At 38.2% G+C, this 24,658-nt stretch overlaps 2 protein-coding genes across 8 annotated transcripts in view; both read right to left on the minus strand.

Moving 5' to 3' along the window:
- The window catches only part of LOC137101223 (apoptosis-stimulating of p53 protein 1-like), a 41,766-nt gene extending 26,193 nt beyond the window's left edge, over positions 1–15,573 (minus strand). For 3 of the 7 annotated variants that reach the window (XR_010911004.1, XM_067479346.1, XM_067479344.1), the window contains exons 1-4: positions 8,166–8,402; positions 4,906–5,053; positions 2,696–2,803; positions 769–830 (exon numbers count right to left, since the gene is read on the minus strand). Coding sequence is in view for 6 of the 7 variants with exons in the window: in XM_067479346.1 (XP_067335447.1) it covers positions 769–830; positions 2,696–2,803; positions 4,906–5,053; positions 8,166–8,282 (435 nt within the window). In the remaining variant the exon portion in view is untranslated. Of the gene's footprint in view, positions 1–768; positions 831–2,695; positions 2,804–4,905; positions 5,054–8,165; positions 8,403–15,378 lie in introns of those variants that run through there. The other 4 variants (XM_067479347.1, XM_067479348.1, XM_067479349.1 and 1 more) reach the window with 4 other exon arrangements.
- A 2,175-nt stretch (positions 15,574–17,748) lies between these two features.
- On the minus strand, positions 17,749–23,898 carry LOC137101225 (protein tyrosine phosphatase type IVA 2-like). Its single transcript, XM_067479354.1, has 8 exons — positions 23,782–23,898; positions 22,869–23,010; positions 22,640–22,767; positions 21,580–22,297; positions 21,376–21,468; positions 20,813–20,943; positions 19,568–19,642; positions 17,749–19,405 (listed from the first exon to the last, which is right to left on the minus strand). Exons 4-8 carry the CDS (start codon positions 21,673–21,675, stop codon positions 19,294–19,296), a joined length of 507 nt encoding a protein of 168 aa, XP_067335455.1. The 5' UTR covers positions 21,676–22,297; positions 22,640–22,767; positions 22,869–23,010; positions 23,782–23,898; the 3' UTR covers positions 17,749–19,293.
- Between the last annotated feature and the right edge of the window lie 760 nt (positions 23,899–24,658).

The raw sequence follows: 24,658 nt of genomic DNA on the forward strand, positions 1-24,658 counted from the left end.
GTTAAATACAATGGCTAATGTGGTTGAAAATAGACTGTGAAGAATAAAGAGCTGCTAGTATGAAGTCAGCTGCAGTTTTCAATGTGTGACGCATTATTTTCTAGGGAAGATAACAGGCTATAGCAAGCTGGCAAAACAGAACTGTGAGTTAACAGTAATTAGTCACAAAGGGCTAATTCCCATTTCATCTCCTTTTATTCTCTGTTTGTCAATAACCTAATTATGTGGTATGTACAATAACTGTGTGTGTGTGTGTGTGTCTGTGTGTGTCATTACATGGTTCTTATAGAGATCTATAATCACTGTCACTAATCTATGCACTGATCCACTAGACTACACACACACAGACACACACAGACACATATATAAACTGTCTGATGTTTACCTAAATTAAATGTTATTAAAGGGCCCGATTGAAGTGTTAAAACATTCAAAGATTGAAACACTGCTGTTTTCAGCATTGCCGGAGCTTTCAGGTGGCCTGAGAAGGCTATTGGCTCATCAAGTTAACATCACAGGTAAAACAAAGAGTTTCATTATAATCCTGGATGAAAAAAGATGCTTTCTCTAGGTTAATTCAGACAAAGGGCTTTACGCATATACCCTAATTTACTTGACTCATTTACCCATACAAATATCCAGTAGGTGTTAGACACCAAAGGTTTGCTCCAGCATGTTAAGTTTGAGCTAACTGGAAATTCATAACATGGCCTGCCCTGCACCTCCAGCTCAGCTTCAGCATGTGCGTGTGTCTGTGTGTCCACCTACCCTGTCATTACCACTCTCTGACGTTTCTAAGGTCCAGCTCTCCTCCAAAGGCTGCTGACTCCCTGCATATAAATGAACAATGAAAAGAAATCTTAGCAGAGTTGTTCAAATAACACATTTAAATGAACGTGGGTATTGTGTCCCTGTTAGCACTGTCCTTATTTCTTGCATAGGTTTCTTTCTTTTTTATTTGTATTTCTATGAGAATGTACAGAATGTTGTTTGCATGTCTCAGCACTGTGATCCCGAAATGTTTCATCAACACAGGCTGTATACATCTTTGTTTATAATCTATAAATGGCATCATTTGTTTTTATTCCATTAAGACATGACAGGTTCAATCTGGGCTAATCCCAGTATTACCTCCAGTCAATAGAGCAGACTGATTCACTGAAGCAGATACAACTGTATTGTACAATATCTAGGCTACTTAGAACAATACATTTATTTGGCTTTAGGAAAATACAGTATTACAGTATATAAAGAAAAATTGATGGAAAACAGAGAAATACATCAACATTAAATGTGGTGGGGTAAGATTCACTCATGGCCAGTTAATCACCTGTTCCACCCCAACAAGATTACAGTGCTGATAATTTGGTGATGAAGCGATGCAGCGTTTACTTCTAAAAGGACAGTAGTGTCTTTCTGAGGGAGATGCAAAAACAACACAATATGCCATAGAAGGAAGAGGATGTTAAATTGGCTGAGATGGGGTAATACAATAGCAAGACCCCTGGAACTCAGGACTCAAGAATCTAATCACTTACACTAGAATTGAAGAAGAAGTAGAAGTTTTTAAGATCTCTAAACAACTGGGATACTTTCCAATGATGCTGCTAATCTAATATTTACTCAAGTAGAGGGCTATTAGAACAATGAGAATAGAAATTTGGAGAAGAAGAGGTTACTTTGCATTCTAGTGTATGAAACCTAATCCCTGTGATTTTACAAAAATAAATGAAAAAATTCAAAATGAGCTAATATTTTTCATGGAATATTAAAATTTCTCAGTTCCAACATCTGATATGTTGTTTTTGTTCTATTATGAATAAAATATGATTTGATGAAATTTACAAATTATTGCAATCCGTTTTTTATTGACATTTTACACATCTTCCTGACTTTTTTTGAATTGTGGTTACAGATACCAACATGAAAACATCATGCTGACAATAATGTACGATGGGAGCATCATGATAGGAACCATGTTTGCTAGAGGGGAAAATTAAGTAATCTTAAAGGATAATGTCAGGGCATCTATCTGCCAGGTGAGGCTCAGCAAAATCCAAATACATTCATAGAACAACCGTAAATTACTCTCACTAATAATGTTTAATTTCCTCATTAATGAGAAAATGCTTCATACTTTACAAGTATATGATATTAATGGAATTCTAATAAATGAGCCGGGGTTAAAAACAGAATACACCACTAGGTATTGAAGAGACACACACTAAAACACAGCAGAGCTACAGTACAGTAACAGTACTACAGGACCAGACCCCATTCTGCATTTACAAATATCACACTATCATTCAATTTTTTTTTCATTGAACTAGTTTAACAGAGAAAGGGAAGTCGCCTAGTAGGATTTTTAGCATTAAAAATAAATACCAAATTACATCTACTGACAAACTGATTTCAGAGATTCTGTTGGGCATTTCCTGTCCTTCCCCCCCCCCCCCGCCCCTTCATATTATGTAACTCTAATCATCTTATCTGGCTAATTACTGACTGAGCCTCTGACCTCACCTCTAAACCTCACACACCATTTGCTCTGTGTTTGTATCTTCTCTACATGTAAATGACTGTTGCTCAGTGAAATCTAAAGGGAAATTTACTTGAAAGCTGTTTATAGTCAGCAAAGAGGAATGTGTAGGATGAAATCAACATGTGTGTGTGAGTTTGTTTTCTTATACTGTACCTTGTGACCATGGGGGGCAGTGTCGGAGGTAGAAGCTGACTTCTGGTCTCCTGGCCCCCCACTGCTGAAGGAGGTCCAACAACAACAAGTCCTGAGGGAGGACTCGCTCTGAGAGGAGACAGAAGGAGAGAAAGTCTTAGTCAAGTAGGCCTGGACGAGATGATTTATAAGTTAATTGGTTGTATAAATACAATTCAATCTTTACTGCAGACAATGTTATGTTTAAGATTATTTCACATTCACTGCCAATAACACCGCTTCTCTGAAATACAATGATCTGTCACCAAATAGATGAACACTTTTATAAACTCATTAGGATGGGCTTGTTTCTTGTAGACATTTTGATTTGTAGTGAGAGCAGGGAGCAGGTGGAGAAAAATCTAGAGAGATGGAGGTCTGCTCTGGAAAGCAGAGGAATGAAGGTTAGCCACAGCAAGACAAAATACATGTGTGTCAATGAGAGGGTGGAACGATGAGGTTACAGGGAGCAGAGGTGAAGAAGGTGCAGGACTTAGGGTCGACGGTTCAGAGCAATGGAGAGTGTGGAAAAGAGGTGAAGAGGTGTGTGCAAGCAGGTTGGAACAAGTGGAGAGCTGGAGGTATCAGAGCTTAAGATGTTGAGTTTGTCTTTGGGAGTGACAAGGATGGACAGGATCAGGAATGAGGACATCAGAGGGACAGCTCATGTTAGATGTGTTGGAGATAATGTCAGAGAGGCATGAAGTTAGTTGTTGTGAGAGAAGAGGATGCAGGGGACAGGGTTAGATGGAGGCACATGATTCGCTTTTACAAGTCAAGAAGCTCCAATCCACAACTCAAAGTCTTGTTTTATTGATTGGACTCCAGGTTTGCTCATTCCTGACTCCAATTAGCCTTTACTGAAATCAGTAGTCTAGGGTCAACTTACATTTTACAGCAGCACTTTAAATGTTTCAATAAACTCGTGAAAGAGTTTAATTGTTTGGGTGTTATCAGATAAAATATTAAGGTTTGTTAATGACTGCAAAATTATATAAGGCTTAGTGCAAAATATCACTCTTTCCAAAAACACCAAAAACAAGATTGCAAACCTGCTATTATTCTCAAATGACTGATATTATCTATTTTAATTTAAGATGAACACAAAGCAATAAATTAATCTACTTTTAAAATGCCTGTTATGTTTTACTATAGTTACTATAGTTTTACTATATTACTATAGTTGAGTGAGTGAATATTTATTTGTCTACAGCAAAATAAAAAGAGAACCCGCAACAAAAATATCTGCACAGCAAATTCCATCCTTTCATTAAAGCTAATACTACACACAGAGACAATGGCTCACACAACAAACACACACTCCTGCCATGAGGCCAGTTGTGGCCTTGAGGCGAGGCCTCTCATCACACAGCAACACTTTGACACACCATTTATTATGTGCTGCTTTAGAGTGTCATCCTGTAGCAAACAGTATAGTATCAGAGCCATTTATAGCCTGTCTGACCGCTCAGTCACACCACAGGGCTGCACAAACACACTGTGGTGTTACAGTATGTAGATCACCGATGAATGAATGAATGTAGGCCATGCTTTAATGGACACAGTAGCTATCAGTGACTGCATGTGATGGACTGGTCTATTCAGCTTCACTGTGGCATATAGTATACAGGAAGCACTTAGCACTTTATTGATCTCTCAGACTGTTCCCTGGATGTAGGTCTGACTTTGTTTGCCAGGATAATGGTTAATCTGTCAATTGACTCTAATAATTCCAGTCTGTTGGTTATTAGATGTACAGACCGACTGATTTTTTAATGCTTCAGATGAGCTTCAGTGCTGCAAAACGCTGATGATTCTGATGGAAAATGCAGGGACATATTCAGTCTGGATAAGCTGATACTTTTTGTATTGGCTTCTTGTCAAAATTTGTAAAGGCTCTCAGTCAAAAAGGACATGGTTAATAAATCTGCAACAATCAATGTTTTTATAGTGATATGACCCTGCATTCCCCCTCAGATTTTTTGAGTATTTAAGCATCTTGATATCACAATGTGCAAAGTTACTATTTTGGTTCCATCTCCTCACTTTCATCATAAAAGGACCAACTACGGGAAGAGTCAGTTTTGGGCATTGGATTCATTGGGTGGCCAGAAACACCATTTCAACTGAAAGCATCTGCAGCAGATATTACAGTTTTATTCAAGATGACCCGAATAAAAATTTGGACTCACCATGCCCGTTCCATACTTCAGCTAGGTGACAGTCCCCTTCACCGGCCTCTTTGCAGTATTCAACCACGTCAATCACTCTGGTTGCAGGAGTTACTGGCACCTCAGTCAGCATCTGTTGGGTGTCACTGAGGTAAACTGTCAAGATCACCTATAACCATACAAACAAGGAGGTTAGCTTTAATAAAATATCTGATTTTACACTTTTAGGATTACAAATATCCCACTTTGAACTGGGTCACTGATAGGAATGAGATAACCTATCTTTAAGTAATTGTTTACTGTGACTTATCAACAGACAAGGTACTCAGACATTTTCTGTCTTTTCATTAAGGAGAGACCAAATTCAAACTGACGTGTAACGTCCAAAGACACAGTCAAGTTTGGATCCTTTAAACCACATTATTACCAACCTTAAAACCAACAACTCAAGCTGATGTTTACATGCATGTGTGTCCAGACTCATATTCTAAACAGTTCACCCATGAGTCCAACTGGACTTTGGAGTTAGATTTAATTAAATTTGCCTCAGATGTTACTGAGATGTTGCAGTATTGAAAAAAGAACAGATGGGAGGTCACGGTGCTCTTGACTTTTGACGACCATGATCTAATCAGTTCATCCTTAAGTTTTAGTGGACAAGTGCAAATTCTGAAATATTCCTTTATGGCATTCCTGATATATTGCTTATTGAATGTAACAACCTGGGCTAAAATTCCATAGTCGATACAAATGTAAATTTGATATAATGACATTTTGAGACACCATCATACAACATACTTTATTGTGACAAAGCAGGCCACTAAAGACTGTGGGAAGAGTAAGAGGCAGACATGAACTTTAGCATCTATAGACATCCATATTCACTGTTGTTTATTCACTGATTACAGCTTTTATGAACATACAATAACACAGCCAGAAAACAGGATAAATGGTTTATCTAGGCACAGTTTCTTGTTGTATCTAGTATTTAGCTAAAACGCCCCTGAAAACTTCCAAGTGTATAGTTAGGTTAGACTAATTGTGAGTTTAAAAAAAATCACTCCCATTATTGTCCTTTGGCAAAGGAATATAAAAGATCAGCTGGGGAGTAATAACCCCCAGAAATCATTTTCTTTTAAAATGGCAATCAGAACAAGGACATCCTGTTTTATCAGCAGTGATGTCATTGGCAATGTCACTGGTGATGTCATGTCATGTCACAGTTGAAAGAAGAATTTAGGGTAATCTGGGATAGGAGCACACACAGATACAGATACACTTTTAATCTCAATGCGTCTTTCTCGCTCTCTCGCTCCCTCTCTCTCTCTCTCTCTCGCCCACACACACACACACACACACACACACAAACACACACACACACTCAAATACTGTACACTAATCCACAGTATTCTATACACCTGTCCCAGATCATGTGAAGTAATCTCTGCTTGCATGCAGATAGACTGAGCAGGGACACATTCTCTAAATGCTTGGATTAAACACACACACACATACGAACCCCTAAAATCCTGCATAAAAAACAGGGTTTTACTAGTCCACAAATCATTTAAAGTAGGCTAATTATGGTCTCACAAGGGCTTTGATGTTTCTGTTTCACATGGTCAAAATCCTCATAATTTGTTTCATTAAAGAAATAAAAATTTGTTTTATGTAATCCAATCATTCTAAGTGGTTTTCTGGTTGGATGTAGATATCAAGAAAACACTCATAAGTCCCTAAAAATGTTATCCAAAATATAAATAAATGGAGCACATACACACTCTAAAATGGAGCAGTTGAGGACTTGCAAACGCTATGATTCATGTTGCAAATGGTCTAATGTCTGACACACAGTTTCAAAAATACAAAAGGTCATAGAGGTCCTAAATGTCTTATTTTACACCAACAACAACCTCAAGATTTCTATATAAAATTCTGTAGGGGTCTCCAAATAAACATGAATATTTACACCACTACACTCGACAGTACTTGGTACCGGTCTTCTAGTATTGAAAGGTGAGGAGCAACACATTATAAGTGGCAAACAGCTGGTGCTACAGCTGCTGGCAGATATTCCTTCAAATTGTTTAGCCCTGCTTGCTCTTCTACCAGCTGTGTAAATCACATGGGCTTGGGCAAAACTGACTGACAGCACAACAAGCAGTGGCCTCCTTATATTTGGCAGCATCCTACATTAAACGGTGGACTTCTTGGAAAATAAGCACAACTTCATAGTCCAACATAGTCACACACAAAAAAACCTTTTTGTTTCCAACTAAAGACATATGCAATTTTTGCCATTGCAGTACTTTAGGAACTGATGTGTCAGATTTTTTTAATTCTTTAAAAAAACACAAGAAATTACCCATTTGTAGAATGAAAAACTCCTAATGTTAGCAAACAGCAAAAGCACAGATCTTGGATAACTAAAGTGGACACATTCTATCTCACTGCAACACCACCATGCATAGGTTCCACCCCTGCAGTTTTCTATCTGTACTGTTACTGTAACACTTGGTGGTGATGCAAATACTGGCAATCATGAATAATGAGATAATCACAGATAACATGTCCCAACACTAAGAAGATGACAGATGTCTTCTACTGTACACCCCTGCTATGGCCTAACACACATAAATAAGATAATCTGATTTAAATATTGTCAAATTTTCTGTCAATAACATGTTAATTTAACATGTACCGTATGTCCAGTAATCTTTCATTGGCATAATCATTGTTAAATATCATACATAAAACCAGTGATAGTTTAAGTGTATCTTATAGAACAGTAATGTGAAAACCTATTAAAGGATAATAAGACTCACAGCAAGGACTGGCTCTTTTAATCTGAAAACAGAACAAATTATAACACACACACACACACGAGAAGCAGATTGAGCTGTGGCTCCTAAAATGCCTCTGGTGCTGTAGCTATTTTAAGCATTAGAGAAAGTGATGGTCAAAGAGGGACAGGGTGAGATTGCATGCAGGCCAAAGAGACAAACAGTGATTGTCTGTCTTTGGCAGAGACCACATCAATGATCGGTTACAAGTTAACCATTTTAACATAATGTGATAGTTGGAGAGGGGGCAACAGGGTGGCAGTGTCCACATGTTCTGAATGGAAACCTACACTTAGCCAAATACAAATCTTTTAGTGAAGACACACATTTTGAGTTATATTGACTTCTCTTCCTTTTGACTGCATAACACAGACTGCAAAGGATACGTAAAACAAATATAAGTGAGAATCAAGTAAAGCCTCTCTGCCTCTCACTCACCATTGGCTGGGTTTTTCTGGTTTTGAACTTCTTCTTTAGTTTCCTGCATTTGGTCAAGTTGAGGCATTTAGTCAAAAACACCAGTTGCTCCAATACCCGCCCGAAGAACCGCCGCATTGGAAAACCATCAAGTGAAAAAACACACACAGCAGCATGTATGTGTTTGACACGAAGCAAATATACAGTAGATAGATAGTTCAAGAATGTGGTGTCTATGCAGGAGTGTGTTGCGAATGTCAGTATGTGCCTGGACAGGAAATACAAATATAAGTGTGTGTGTCACTCAGGGCGGTGGGGAGGGAGTCAGCTTTCGGTAAATATGAGGAGAGGGGGAGAGGGTGACGAGGAGAGGATAAAAGGAGATAAGAAAGCCTGTTCGTACGAGAAATTTGTGAGACTGTGCTGATATAGTTTCTGATATTTTTTTTTTTTTTTACCTATCTGATATGGTCCAGTCATTATCATACACCTGTGATGGGTGTATTTGCTTAGTAAGTGACTCATCAGCTTTTGGCTGCTGTCACTCTGCCATATCAGTTATAATTCGAATAACTTCTTTAATTACACTTAGAAACATTGTACACTCAGTTATACTCTATTTAGTTGCTGCTGCAAAGACACCTATTACTCAAGACAGATCTCATTTAAATATCAGTATTTTATACATTAGTCTACACTTTTTATATTTCAGGTTCATTTTCAACCCAATAAAAGATGTATAACTTACTGTATCTTAAAGTCTTCACTTCACTAGTGGCTTGATTAGTTCCACCATCAGCTGACTGAACTGAATTGTCAAGCCTTTAAAAAAGTCTCAGATGCTCTTGTGGAGAAATTGTTTTTAGCCTTGTGCCAAGAAGAACTGGAGCCGGCCAGGTCACTTAGGGTCAAGAGGTACTAAAACACATTATGGTAGTTTGTTCTACTACAGATTCACTGCAGCTTCCAAACTAACGCAATGAAGTTTACAGGAACCTGAAGAGGCCTTAGCACTTCTCTGAGTGTCAGATATGTGAGTCTAGACAATGTATCTAAAATAACACTTGTATTATTTCTTCACATAGGGCAAAAGTATTAATATCAGTACAAATATAAATCCATGTGTACTGGTGGACTAGTGGTGTGGAGTGAAGCTATCCAGAAGCAGCAGTGGTAATGCTGGAGTGCAGAGATTAGAGAGGCTACACTGATACACCGCAGCATGACCGCACTGTTATATGCACACAGAAACACCACAACACCCACACACACACAAACACACAGGCAGTGGAGCTTGTGTTCTCCTCTATGGCTGTCACACTAACATATGGTCACATGTTGGATGCATGTGCTCACACACACACACACTCTCTCTATCTCACACACCCACCCACACACACACACACACATGCATGCACTGCTCCATTTCATGTTACAATTGACAGAAAATCAGTTGACTATGCAGAGGAAGAAGAAGAGCTGGATGAGAGGAAAAACAGCAGATATGTTATATAACTGCTATAGATCGACACATTACCATTAAAAATAATACAGTATACATACAATATTTTCAGTTTTACCCTGTGCGTTACCTTGTTGCTCCTGCTCTCTCTCTCCCTCTCTCTGTCACACACACACACACACACACACACACACACACACACACACACACACACACACACACACACACACACACACACACACACACACACACAAAACAATAAATCTTGAGTCACACATTAGTGGCTGTGTGGATCTTACTGATATTTATGTCCCACAGTCCTTTGCAGCTGCTGTCTAGGGACCCTTTACATGTGGCACATAATTAACCACAAGTACTTTTCACATGGAGAATTTATCGAATCACCAGACATTGCAAGGCAGGATTACAATTATTGTTTATATTAAATTAGTAATTTCGTTTGATTCTCACACGCACAGATAAACATTTTGTACTCCGTCCTTTCCACCGAACGTAAAGGTTACAACAAACAAAAAGTGTTTCTACTTACAATGGGCAACTGCATGAGTTTTGTTTTAAGACCCATTGGAAAACATTTTTACAGCAACATTTTTATTAATGAGAGAAGCATTTTTATATTTATTATCAACACTCAGCAGAAATTAATGTTTGTGTATGTGAGACTGTGTGTCTCTGCACAACCTGGAGTTCCTATAAACAAAATGTTCTTCCAAGTTCTTCAAAGGGACAGTACTTCCACCCACTAGTGACAACACAGAGATATAACAAAACAGTGACGTCAGTGCAGAAATTATTCAAGAAAAACAAAATCCAGTTTTCTGGTTTTGAATAGTAAGACAAAACAGGCTGACAGCAGTTTGTAGCCAGAGTAGTGAAAAAGTCACAGGCATGACACTTGTTATCAGCTGTCCACTGAAAGGACATTTTTTTATATTTTTTAGAAAATAATCATAAATGATCCAGAGGGTGTGTGCGTGCGTGCGTGTGTGTGTAAACTGGCTAGTCTCTAGAGTATGAAAGAGGATTAGTATAAAACAAAATTGTTCTGCCTAAATTCTGGAACCTGATTAAAATCCCAATTCCAAGAAAAGAATTAGAGTTCTGAGAAAAAAGTGAAAATTCTGATAAAAAAGTCAGAAATTAAAATAAAATGTTGTTAGTTGCAGTAATTATCTTTCAAAAGTGACAAATCATCATACATTATGAGAAAATTAAAAGAAGGAGAACCACAGAGTACTTTAGATTGTAAAGTCCCTTGAAGCTAAGTCGTGATTTGTGGTAAAGGGCTATTTACAGGTTTGTGCAAAATTTTCCATCCTCTAATTTAAAATAGCAAAAAATGTAACACATTTTTTCATCAGCATAATATTTAATGCACTATAAGATGGTACAAATGTTCTTTTATCAGAAATTACTGTAGTTAATGTCATTATTTTTCTACAACATTATTCTTCTACACTATTTGACCATTTTTTTAACTCTGATGATTAAATAACAGTTAGTTACTAGATGAATGCACATTAAATATTATGTTAAATATACATGACATATTAAGAAAATACTTTGTTTTACTTATTTGTGATTTGAAAATTGCTAACTTTTTAACCTAACTGTGAATATAATTTGACTCGACTATTCCTTTAAATCTAAATGCTGAGCACACAGTATGTGTGTATGGTTCGTGTTTTTCCATTACCGGGTCACATCTACAGTTTGTGTCTTCGCTCTGATAACTCTGGCTGATATCTTTCAAGTGGCAGTAGGGGTATCAGTTTTGTAAATGTGAATTATGTAACAAATTAATCAATGCTGTTTTGGCCGATGAGGGACTATGTTGCCATCTGTCTTCCTGAGTGTAAAATGGTATCAGTCGGTTTCATCTGTCACACTAGTGTTGTATTCCCAGTGTGTTTTTTTTTTTTCCTGAATCCAAACCATTGTCCTGACTCTTCCTTTGTGTTCTCTTGTAGTTCCTAAAGTGAATTCCTGATTTCATCTTTTTGGACTACATCTACACTCACACAGGCCTTGAGGCGTTATTGAAATCTGCAAGATGATTCAAGAGCAGTTTGTGAAGTCCCACGTAATCTAAATTTAATTTCTGTGACATTTCAAACAATGGTCTGCGATCTACTTAATGAAGAATCATGGGAAAGTAGATCAGCGATAGTGGGAGTAAAGGAAATTGCTGGCATTCAAACAGCATACATGAACACATTCATTTTTAGTTAGTCCACCGAGCAAAATTAGAAGGTATTACACAGAGGAGAAAATAGCATTGCCATCCTGGCCTTCTAGTAAGGCAGCTTCAAGTAACACCTGCTAACAAATGGGAGAGATTTACAAGTTTAAATGTGGAGTCAGCAGAGACGCTCTTTGCCAGCAGGCAAGGCAGGCAACTATGTACAGCACTGGCTGTGTGAAAAGGTTGCAATGACACTACTGGTTGCAGAGCTCCTTACACCAGTGCAAGTAGCCCCCAAAAAACTCTAGGATCACCACTGGAAGTCAGACAGATAGTAGCACTCGTTGACGACAGACCGACGTATGCCTGTGTCCATATCACATGTTCACTTTAGGAACATGTAAATGAAATATTCAGTGAGACAAGTAAATCACCAAAACAACAAGCAATATTCTCCAACTTTAGACTGTGGATTTTTGCTGAAGAACACTAAAGTTAAATCTGGCAAAGTAAATTTGTGTAATGAAAAGACACAGAATGTTGTTCACTAAGCACAAAACTAAAGTGTATGAATGAAAGCAGGAAGCAGAAAGTGACAAGAAACTAATGCGAAAGTCTTGATGCAGTTTTTAAGCTTTGTGAATGGTTTTATGTGTCTGTGTCTGAGTACAGTGCAACACAGTGACAGCTGAAGTGATTTGTGTTCCAGACACCCCAGCTCTCACTGCCCACACCCAAACACAAACCCACCCACACACACACACACACACACACACAACACACACGCACAGTCAGTCAGTACCGTCTCTATAGGAACTGCACGTGACCACTGAAACATGAGCTTCAGCTGTTAAGAAAGAAACAACCCTAACGCATTTTTAAGCAGCGCACTGTACTGTGTGTCTCTTAATCAATAGTTTTTTGTACTTTCTTCATTGTTTTCTATAAGCAAATATATGTCCACAGCAAGTTCAATGAGCAACAACACCAGAATGAATTATGCTTAAGAAAAATCCATTAAACAGAAGTGTTGGTTCATTTATACTAATGTTATCCTTTAGAAATATATAGTAGGCCCCAAGATCATCAGTACATCCACTTGTACATCCTTTTCACACTCACAGCAAACATATAATGACGTGAAAGGATAATTTAACATCGTGAACAATGTGAAATACAAACTTTTAAATACTAGGTTGTTAAACTAAAAGGATTTGTGCAGCTTATTATCAACATCTTTAAACTTTTATATAAAATTTGTCGGTAATAAAAAATGGACATGTTTGCTCTGACTTTGACTGAGGGCCAGATGCTGTTCCTAAATAAGTTGGACACATAAAACAGATCCATCTGGGTACGTGAGAAACTCAGGATGAGAAGTAATCACAAGTTTGATGTGATTGGACAATGAAAAGAAAAGGTTAAAAATTAAAAGGTTTGTTCAACTGGAGCTGTGTCCTGCAAAAAAACACAAAAGACTAGAGCCTGGCTACAAACCCCATAATATGATTTAAGGTAGACTCATTGGTGTGTCCATGAGGAGTGGAAGTAGTGGCAGCTCTCTACACAAGAAAATATGAGTTGACATTTCACATGAAGTTGTCTTGCATTTGCTCTATTAATCATGCAAGCTGCTTTCCGTTTTATGGTGTGAGGTCAAAGCTGTGAGTAGTGCTGCATGGAAAGTATTTTAAGAGTTATTCAATTTCCCAAGAAGTCTGAATAATTCAATGGGTTTGTGGATGACAGCTTTAGGCAAACATTGTAACAAGGAAAATCGAGACATACATCCACAAATATGAATCACAAATATAAGTGGACAATGGCACCAGATGAATTTCTCTGTGCTTTGGACAAAATAAACGCAGAAACAAGGCAGGACTTACAGGGTGCAGGGTGAAAAGTCGAGGTAGATGTAACCCCTGTGTTTGTCTTTGTGTGTGTGAGTGTGTGTGTGTGTGCCTGCAGTAAACACATCTCTATATCTTCAGTGTATTGTCTAGAACTGACAGCACCCCAACCCAGTCACAAAGACATGTAGTGTTTTCAGAATGACTGTGTTTGTGTGTGTGTTTGTGTGTGCGTGTGTGTGTGTGTGTGTGTGTGTGTGTGCGCACGCGTGTGTTTTAAAGAAACAGATTCAGAGAGAACAGAAAGGTCAGGAACAGAATACTAAGGGTTTGCTGATTTTAGACTTGGTTTACTACCTTTATTCTGATTGTGAGAGATCATTTCATGAATGTTTGTCTAATATGTAAACAGTGTTGTAATCTCTCTTCTCTCACACCTGCAAACTTCACACTACACTGGGAAAAACAGTTTGTGAAGATTCAGATTCAGCTGAACAGTAATGCTTGAGTGCACTGCAAATGTCCAGGATGTATGAAAATGTTCCAGCTACTTATGGAGGATGAAAAAATACATGCACAACACACATGCAAAAAAAGCATGTGTGTTATGTGCGCAAGTGGAGGGTTGTGGGTTTGTCTCCTCCTCCCCACACAAACTTACTTATAAGACACAAAGAGGAATAACAGGACTTCTGACTTGCCCTTCAAAATAAAAGCCAGGTACCAAATGAAACGCTGTCCAGTGATCTAAACATTTAGAACACTTAAAACTATTTTCCTGTGGTTACACCTTAGATCTTTATTTAACAAACATCTTCAGACATGCAAGGTATTTTACCTCTTAAAAATACTTCTAATTTCTCACTCCTCTTGTCTCTTTAAAAACTACAAGCTGTAAAACATTTCTTGCATATTGATTATAATACTTTGTTTAGCATTTATCAGCATGTAATAAAACGTTTCACAGACTATAATGTTTTTTTTCTTATCCTGTAAGTGCATGGTCGCCACAGCGGATCATAATGTAATTGTATAACATATTTTAAATCTCTGTAAACCTACAGTATTTGTCAACAATCCTTATTACGTATGTATGTTACATATTTTTTGTTTAACGTCATGTTTCCACAGAATGAGATATGGGTCTTAAAACCAGTGTAAACAAATTACTATATGTTAACTTATACATGATAAACAGACCAACGTCAGACCAGATGACAACATCTTTCTCGCCCACCTAATCCTCATGGTCCCCTACAGTTGGCTACATTTAACTTTCCAGTTTGAAAGAAATATGACTAACTTCCGGTTTAATTTTCTTATTTGTTTTGGCAACTAACTGGAGCTCAAAGCACAGATTTTTAACATAACTATATATTTTTTTATCACTACATAAACAGGTAGTTGAAATGTACGTTAAATGTGGTATAAGGTATATTTGAGCCTTGTCCGTCTGCGTGTGTGTGTGTGTGTGTCTGTGTGTGTCTGTGTGTGTGTTATGAAAAGCTGTAAAAAGTTGCCTTTAGGTGTTGTTTCCATCAAACCCTCCAAAACGACTCTGGGTAACTAAGTGTCCCTGCTGTTAATGGACGACAGCAGCTCATGTCCGCACTCTCATTACATTCACATGCTCGCTTTTGGCTCACACACGTCCATTAGTTTGCAGCTATGCTACACACACATCCACTTTGATTCATGTCTTCAGTGGAAACTCACCGGCAACATTCCTGCTGATCTGACAATTATCCTCCAGTCCCGTTAGATAAACGACTTGACTAACTTTCCTTCTCCTTTCTTCTTCTTCTCCCTCCTCCGCTCTTCTGTTTTTAATGTGTTTCTCGTTTCCCCCCCTCAGGTTTCAGGTTCTTTTCCATACATCCAAACTCTTCTTCTTCACTTTGTGCAGCTCCTGCCAGATGTCCAGATGCGCAAAAACCTAAAACTCCAGCTCCTATACACTTTACTTTTTCAGTCCCTCCCTCTTCCTTCCTTCCCTCCTTCTTCTCTCTCCCTCTTTCACACACACACACAAACACACACCGATTTTTCCTGGTAATTTCCAGCTACAGAGGAAATGCAGCTGGATATTGGGAAACGCCGACACACCAGTTGTAAATTCATTAGAAGCAGTGACTTCGCTCATCAGCGGGCGGTCCTCCTATTTGGTGTGTGTGATTCTGGGTCACCGTCCAGATCATCCCATCCATCTTCCCTGGGTCTCCTCCTCCTCCTCCTCCTCTTCCTCAAGGTAATTATCCGGCAGGTTCAGTAAAATATGTGTAAAAAATATGTTGTGGAATAATCACCTGAAAAAAAATCTATTTTACAATTTTTCGAACACGTTACATTGATGTGATTCTGTGTAAGAGCGCCCTCTGTCGGTTTTACTACAGTGTTTATATTGTTGCCACTAATAGTTTTATATTTTTAATCATTTTATTTTCTGTGTATCTATGGTAAAATAAAATAGCTTATTTTAGTCAAACATTTGTTTTTTAATGTAGACTATTCATGATGCAATCCCACTGAGACTTAACAGTTTTCTCAAATCTCGTTTCCTGTTTAGACAAGCATAGACAGTGCAACATTGTAGCAGGAAGTTTATTGTTTACATTATCATGTAAATTGTTTTATGGATTTCTTAAAAAATGCTTTTTCACAACAGCAGAAGTTTCTGACATGATAAGAGATGTGTAGTATATTTAGTGTCTGAAGTTATTAGGTTACATCCTTGTGTGCATTTCTAACAGATCAATATTTCCTTTCATTATATCCTTTCATCTTTACTTAAAAATAGAAGGACCAATAAAGATAAAAGGGATTCTGACTCCATAGGAGATTTTACACACACTAGGAAACACACAAACACACACTGGGTCATGTAGCTTAGAGATGTTCAGCTGTCATAAATTCAGCAGATTATCACTGAGCTGTCCTCTGCAGCCAAGGACACTATAAGTCTCTCTCTCTCTCTCTGCGTGTGTGTCTTCAATATTCTGGTTGCTCATTTTAAAATCACACTGTTCAATCTATAAACATACTGTGTGAGACATGACTTTGCTGACATTTGTTTCAGGTTCTTCTGCTACTGTGTACTGGAGGACTCTGACGGGGAATAGATATCCCATTTATGTGTTCCACCTTATAAACCAAGACGTTTTCCCCAAGTAAACAGTAATTATGATGATGGTAATTTAAGTGCAAATGATTTGATAATTAAATGTAGAGTCTGACAGGATGTTATCGCCCTCTATTGTCCACAAGAGTAAATAGCACACTGACTGAAAAAAATGTTTCTTATTTACTGTGATATTACAGTTATTGACGTCATAACAACCCAAACTAATGTAACTGTACATGTGTCATAATTTTGGTGAGTGTTTGCCATACGCAACACAGACACGTTTGTTACAGTAATCTATGTTTACTACTTTACTATCCCATCATGTTCTTCTTTTGGGTTTAAATTTTTTAGTTTTTTGTTAAAATGAAGGGGCTAAACACTCAAGGAATATCGTTTTTTGTTAGAGACATTGGGAGATTTCATTTTGCACCATAACAAAGACCACAACAATTTGTCAGTTACTAAGTTCAGAATTTTTCTAGTGATCCACAAATCAATTAGTCAAATAGTTTAAGGTCTAGAACCTGTCCTCAAGTTTATTCTTAGAAACTGGGTTATTCATGACTATTTTATGTATCTATCTACTGTGACTTTTCTTCAAGGTTAGTTCGTACTCTGCAGGGGTCAGTCAATAAAATCAGTCAACCTCTAATCATCCATCAGCTCCACGTGATTCCATCCCGGCAGCCACATTTACAGAGCATCAGTCCATCCAGAGGCAATCTCTCACTGTCACACACAGAGTTCACAGAGTTCAAGTCACGCTCAGCCTCACATTGGCCAGCTGCCATGTTCCAGCTACAGTCCTACATACAGTCCCATCCTGCAACAGTTGTAGTGGCTACCAGTTTTTAAAAGTAAATTACAAGTATTTACATTATGTGCAAGATGGTTAACACTGAAGTGATGCTCCACATGATGCTCAAAATTATTTCTTTTGTGGTAATGAAAACAAGCAACAGTTACATTACTAAACACTTTAATTTTACAAGAAGCCTAATAGATTGTTTTTTTTTTCCCAGCAGACATACGTTTAACAAAGAAACACATTGGAATCAATAAATAATATGCAAATACATATTAGATACAAGGGAATTAAAATAAATCCTATAGAAAGATAATATCACAAAGACCAACAGGACCTCACAAACACAGTAGCTGAGCAAACAGCTAGGTAAAGAGCTGGAGATAAGACAGTGGTGGCTCCACAGTCCTGCTCAGAGTTGTTTTAAAAAGAAAACACAAAGTCTTTAGGAGATTGTCCTAATAGTTAACTGTTCAGAAGGACAAAACACGTTGGTTCTTGTGCAAGCTCACAGTTACACTAGTATTTTTATCAGTAAATGCTCCTGTATATTCATGGAGCCTACTTTAATTCACCAGTGCATCCTGCACTCTGGTCATACACATATTAATAGGGTAGCATTAATGTCTCATACTGCATCACTCATTCATACACTTTGTTGCTGAACAAAGTGGATGATGGAGTGGAAGAATTGATCACTGGGGCCACTGAATAAACAGCTATCAGGACAACCTACCAAACCCTTTAAGTGTTTCTTAATGAATACATTCACCAACTGACCTTCAATATGGTGGCCCTGTTGCCTTTGCAACATTATGAAAGACTGTGTCAAACATTTACAGCCATTGTTCCACAGAAACAGACTGTGGCGCCTATGACTCGGATGTGGGACATACAGACATTGGGTAGATTGTAGTCTTGTGTATTACAGCCTATCTCACGTTTGCATGAAACTGCAGACACATGTTTATGGTTTTTTAAGCCATTTTTTAAATCATTTCAAGCAATTTCTTGATGCATTTTGTAAATCGTCAGAAATCTTCATCAGCTGCACTGCACTATGGCAACAGAGCACTGAGTTGGTCAGTGAGGATCGAGTAAATGTGTGTGGAATAACCCAGCGATCCTCCAAAAGCACACACTGCCTACTATTTATTCAGCATTTTTAGTTGCTGTAGCTACTGTAAGAATAAATATCTAGCTGCAGACCACACATCACAAGAATTAATCAACTGTCAAATATAGTCAGCTACTGACACAGAAATGTTTATAATGTCTGATCCTAGAACCAAAGTTTTATATCAGAAAAAGTCTGTCAGCATCAGCAGCATTGATTATATTCACAAGAGTGACCGTTTAAATTTTAAAAGCCAAACAAGCTTAAGTTCAAAATGATGCTGATGGTAAATTGACTGCGGAGTTTCTGTTAAACAGGCTGACTATTTGTGCATTTTTGCTACATATTAAAAGGTGGTGTCACAGATCAAGGAGCAGAAATAAAAAGTTACAACCTACACATCTGGTTATTTTGGATGTTAAATTAGAAGTTGTCTGTTTTTAATTAATAGATATTGTATTATTCTTGAATTACTAAAATATAATGAAGTACTTTAATGAGATTTAGTTTTATCAAACCAGGTAACGGTCAACTTTCCATTTAACATCAAAACATTAAGTCTCCTATGATGTGCTGTGTGGATTACTACTGTACACAGCAGCTCTGTCCGTTGGCATCTTTGGAGCGCAGACACAATTTAGGCTTGTAGTTTTCCAGGTAAAGCAGCTGCTTGGAGTTGAAAGCTCCACGACGCTTCCTGACAAGACGAAAGAGGGAACATGCTCAGAACAAGAAGTGAAAGTCATTAAACAAACAACCTGAATGTGAGTTGGTGATGATACTGTTCGTGACATATGGAAAGACAGAGCAGGTGTTAGAAGAATCAAGTACAAATGGAGAACAGTAGAGTTGTACTCACAGTCTTATGAAATGCACTGCATCTTCATACTCCATCCCACACTCAATAAGAGCCAGGGCCACCAACACAGGAGCTCTGTGAACAAATAAAGATTTGAAAACACACAACCATCTGTTTGAGCACACAGAAACATCAGTTCTAAAGCACCAGCTGGCTGGTTTTCTGAATCAAGTTCAACAGATTTTACTTCTTTTACTGTGTACATTCAAAGTGACATGGTAGTGACTAGTATTTTACTATTGTAAAATATCTAGTGCCACAGAGTTTAAACCTGTACAACATTATACATATTGATGTGTTCTTTTATACTAAAATGGCAGCTTTAAAGGTGCAGGTGTTTTTTTACTGTCCACTATCCTTGATAGAGATTTCTTAGCAGAAATCGAACACAGTATTTATCATTACATTTTAATTAGTGTGTAATCACTTTAAAACATTAATAATTGCACTTTCTTAGCTCGGACGACAAACAAAACACTAGCTCTAGAGGGAATTCTGCATTACTATAGATCATTTACAGTTTGAATTTGGTGACACTCTAAAGGTCTACACATAACATGAATAAAGGAAGAAAAAGTAAAACTTTTGGAAGCAAATTAAATGCACCACAAATATTCACATCAAACACAGCAAGATTCTAAAAAGTCGCACTGCATAAATGGATTTTACATAAAGTGACCTGGTGCTGATTCTGCTAAAGAGAAAAATGGGACAATGTGGAGATTTTTACTGCTTGGTGTAGGGGTGGCAGTTCCACTAATCACTTTCAGACATACTTCAGGGTGTCTTCGGACAGTTTCAGGAGGTGTGGGTGCTGCTGACACCAAGCACTCTGGGCTGACTATGCACTCTGGGCTCACTTGTTAGAAGGTTTACTCTCAAACATTACCAGGTAAAAGATTTTGTGTGATTTGTGCTGCAAGCTGCATTGTAACCAATTATTTCCTGTAGGCGCTCCTTCAGAATAAAAGCACTCAATTTTCAAAACACCAAAGGGCTCTTACAGTGAAGCAGCTGAACGGATAATGTAATATCTTGTCACATAATTTGCTGCGGTAGATATCATGACCCTGTCGTTCACTGTACATTTGGGCGGGCAAAGGGGTGGATGCCACTATATCTTCCACACTGCACCTTTTACCAACAGATTATGTGTATGAAGGTTTGAAACAAATTCTACAGGAAAAACAGAAATTCACTGTCGAATTGGCATTGTGACAAATCCTGTTTCTTGTGCATACTGACCGTCCCAGTCCAGCAACACAGTGCACAGCCACGCAGCAGCCAGGCTCATCTCTGAACTTTGTCTGAAGCAGGCTCAGCCAATCATCAACCACCTGTTCTGGAGGAGCTGAACCGTCATCAAATGGCCAATCCTAGTCGGAAAAAAGTCAAGGTATTCTGTTTGAGATCCTGAGTCCAGAGAACACCTTTAAGATATTTTTTGTACAGCAATAAGCTGTAAAAGGACTAAAGAAGGACCTGTAATATTTACACTTGTTCAATTTTCAGTTCAGGTCTAAAAATACCTGTACTGTAATAACCTTGAAGAATAAGCTCATGGCCTACTGAGTCTACTGCTGCTAGCTTTTATTGGAAATGCAAGGACGAATGGAATTTTTTCCACCCAACAGACCTCTAGGTTAGTCACACATGATTGACCTGTAGACTTGGATTAAGCTTCTGCATTTCTGTAGGTATTTGTGTTGTGATTTTTATCCTCTACGGAGATACTTTTAGCTATGTGGCCCATTCACAGATTGGGGTTTTCATTACATACATGTACTTTATGTGTGCATGTCACTTACCAGAACCTGAATGCCTTCTTGTTCTACTGGTGCTTTGTCATATGTAGCAGCGCACACTCTCACCAGTGTGTTAACTCCAAATGCCTTCAGCTCCTACACACCAAACCACACACATTTTAACAAATCATGTTCCTGTTGTTTCTTATAAATATAAAATCAAAGTAAATAAATTGAGGTAAAAAAAAACTGTTAAAATTGTGTTACCTCAATAAACTTTCCCAGTTGTGCATTAGTGGGGTTGTGTGTTATGAGAAATCTTAAACAGTCATAGGAGATTTCCACTGGAGCCGGTCGGTTCATTTTTACACCCACAGAGGTTTGGTAATTGAGGAAAAAAATGACTCAAGAAAGAACTGCGCTTCAAAGAATGGAATAACAGACAGGAGATTCAAGGTTAAGGTCCTCTGACTGTTGAACAAAAAAGGTGAAAAAATGTCACTGTATCAAAAAAATTACAATAAATTTCACAGCATACTTTATGAGCAAATAATATAAATATTCTTCTCCTTTGGTCACAAAGAAAACCTGAACAAAAAACAGGACACACAACAAAACTCTTGTGGGAAAATAATTAAGGAGGGTCGTAATTCAAAATTGTTCTTTGCAAAAAAAAAAAAAAATAAGAAAACTAAAGTTGGCCTGGTTAAAAAAAAGTTAAATCTAGCAGATTGGGGTGCGAAGGCACCAAAAGTCCAGATGACAAAAACAGAAAAAATATTTGGCCTTCTCTTTCTGCCCAATCTGTTAGCCCACTTAAAGAAGACTTGGACAAATCAGTGCAGAAGAAGAAAGGAAAGTCAGAAATGGAGAGGAGCTGAGAGGACACTCCCAGGCTAAAACCACAGCCTCTCCTCCACAGGATTGGTGACAGACTGAAGGTTGGCTTGTCTTCATATGGTTTGAACAGGATGGCAGTAGGGACCTGTGATACAGACACATGCTTTAAGTGTCTTTTCATACTGGATTTCTCTTAGTTGCTAGTTATTTTAATGTGAATGTGATATTTATGTTTACTTGAATACAATGTTTACCAATAATTGTCTACTGAGTAATATATTTCATCTAAAAACCAGTTCAAGATATATTTATCTTCATGCATTTGCTTGTCTCGTTAACCGACCAACACTGGGGGGCAAAAATCAAATATCACAGTGGATTTTAAAAATCTCTACCCTATGCTGACTGCAGACTGTAACAAGGTAAAACCACAAATCTATTTTAGGATGTTTCAGAGACAAGACACCCCGTCCTTTGCGATAAACACCTGTGTATGTTTGAATGGCAGTGTTCGCTCCCGGCTGGTTTCTCCTGTTCACTTGTCCACAATAAGCAGCAGGTGCTGGGCTTGGCAAAACTCCCCTCCAAGCCTCGCAAACGCCATACATGTGCAGCCTGGGAGAGAGAGACAGGGTAATGCGTTGCAGCTGCAACGTGTAACTGCTACCTAATTAAAATCGGAATAAGAAAAGGAGGGTGTGTGGTGGAATACTCACTGTGATGAGAGCTGAGGAGATAGGTCATTGAGCGGACACAGGAAAATGTGACGGCTCCGGGATGTAGACACACCATTGAGGATGCTGCTGCTGATTTTCTGGGTCCTGGCTGACAACGGCCCGGAAGCTTGCTGATAACTTGCTGCGTAAAGGAAAACAGAATAATTTTACTCCGCCTCCTGCATTATGACTAGCAACCTACTTCTGAGAAATTACCCTAATTGTGATTAGCTATTTAATGTATATGTGTATATAGGTGTGCAAACCAGGTAACGGACTCATAAAAACACCAAGCACTATTTGAAATACCAATGAAAAACGCAAAAACAGAAGGGATTTGACCTGATTTGACACAGGTTCAGTGTGACATTCTGTCCACGCGAATATCAATCCACCGCTACGGTCACTTAGCTAAAGCGGTCAGGGATCTGATTTTGTACCTGAAACTTGCTGAGCTTTATTAGTTACACTGAAGCTAACGGTACAGCACGACATAGAGCATGAGACTGTTACTAGCCAAAGGTTTTCTAGGTTAGCCAGTGATTTTATGTCTGTACAGCCGAGGCTCTGTTCAGAAACAAGCCGCTTGGCCGTTAACCAGGACGATGCTCTAACGGTAAACTAACCCGCGGCCAGCTAGCACCAGTTACATGTGTTATTACACACGGATTAAAGACAAAATTATAGAAAAACATTTGGAAACTAACGTGATCCCAAGAGCCTAACGTTAATCAACACCTTCTGTCATCAGCCAGGTCATGTAACTGAAACCAGGTCAACAAGCATATTACTAGAATAAAGAGCAAGCTAAGACGTCTAAGCTAAAATAAGAGCGAGGAACCTCGTTAGGCCACGTATCATCACCTCCACATTTACTACATCGACGGAAAACAGGAGAGACAGAGCTACTTACAATACACAGTGGTTTCAGGAAAAACCCAGACGCTTCTAATGACAGAGAAGAGTCTGCGAGGGAGACATGTTGAACTGAAGTGTCAAGTCAGCCACAACAATTTCCGGCGGAAAACTTTCACAATTAAAGCCTGAAAACTATCCACGTTTAAGTGTTAAATGTCTCTTAACAAATTAAGAGATCTTTATTTTTTCTCAACTTAAAAAAATTCAGAAACATTTTTAAATGTGTCTTCTAGTAAAGCTTTTTGTGTGACCGCTTACATTTAGCCTGCTGACATCACAGAATTAAGAAATTCATTGTCGCATGCACAGAAACTGTCTCTGAGGCTGCTGGATCTGGCTTTGATGTTTTGTTATCGTTCTCTTATGGCAACATGATAAAGAGTCTGTGACTTAACATTTACTTTCTTTGTAATTAGTTATTTTACCGTTGCAATGAGGTGCTGAAACCGCTCAATACAACAAATGCATGTATCATGAAGAAAAGGCGCGGGTTTGCAGTATTAATCACCAGTTCAATGTGGGTTGTCCACTTCAAGCTCTTTTTTAAAAGAATCTTTAAGGTGGCAAGTCTCTCTACAGGTGTCTGATGGATGTAGACAGGATATCCTTGGTCTTGCAGAAAATATGTTGTTTGTTGTCCTGACACGATGATGTCAGGGCTTCTACCTCCCCCTCCTGTAGGTTGAATCATCATTTCCAGTAATCCGGCCTATATTAGGGGTTTTGTCTACAAACACAATGGTGTTGCTGGAGCTGTGTCTTGCTACACAATTGTTGTTGGTAAAGGTCAATAAAATACTAATCTTAGACCAGGTGTATTCATATGAGGTGTATTTATTATATTATTCATTATTATGGGGAATATGTCACTT

This window comes from Channa argus, chromosome 16 (assembly GCF_033026475.1).
Source record: "Channa argus isolate prfri chromosome 16, Channa argus male v1.0, whole genome shotgun sequence".
Taxonomy (NCBI): Eukaryota; Metazoa; Chordata; class Actinopteri; order Anabantiformes; family Channidae; genus Channa; species Channa argus.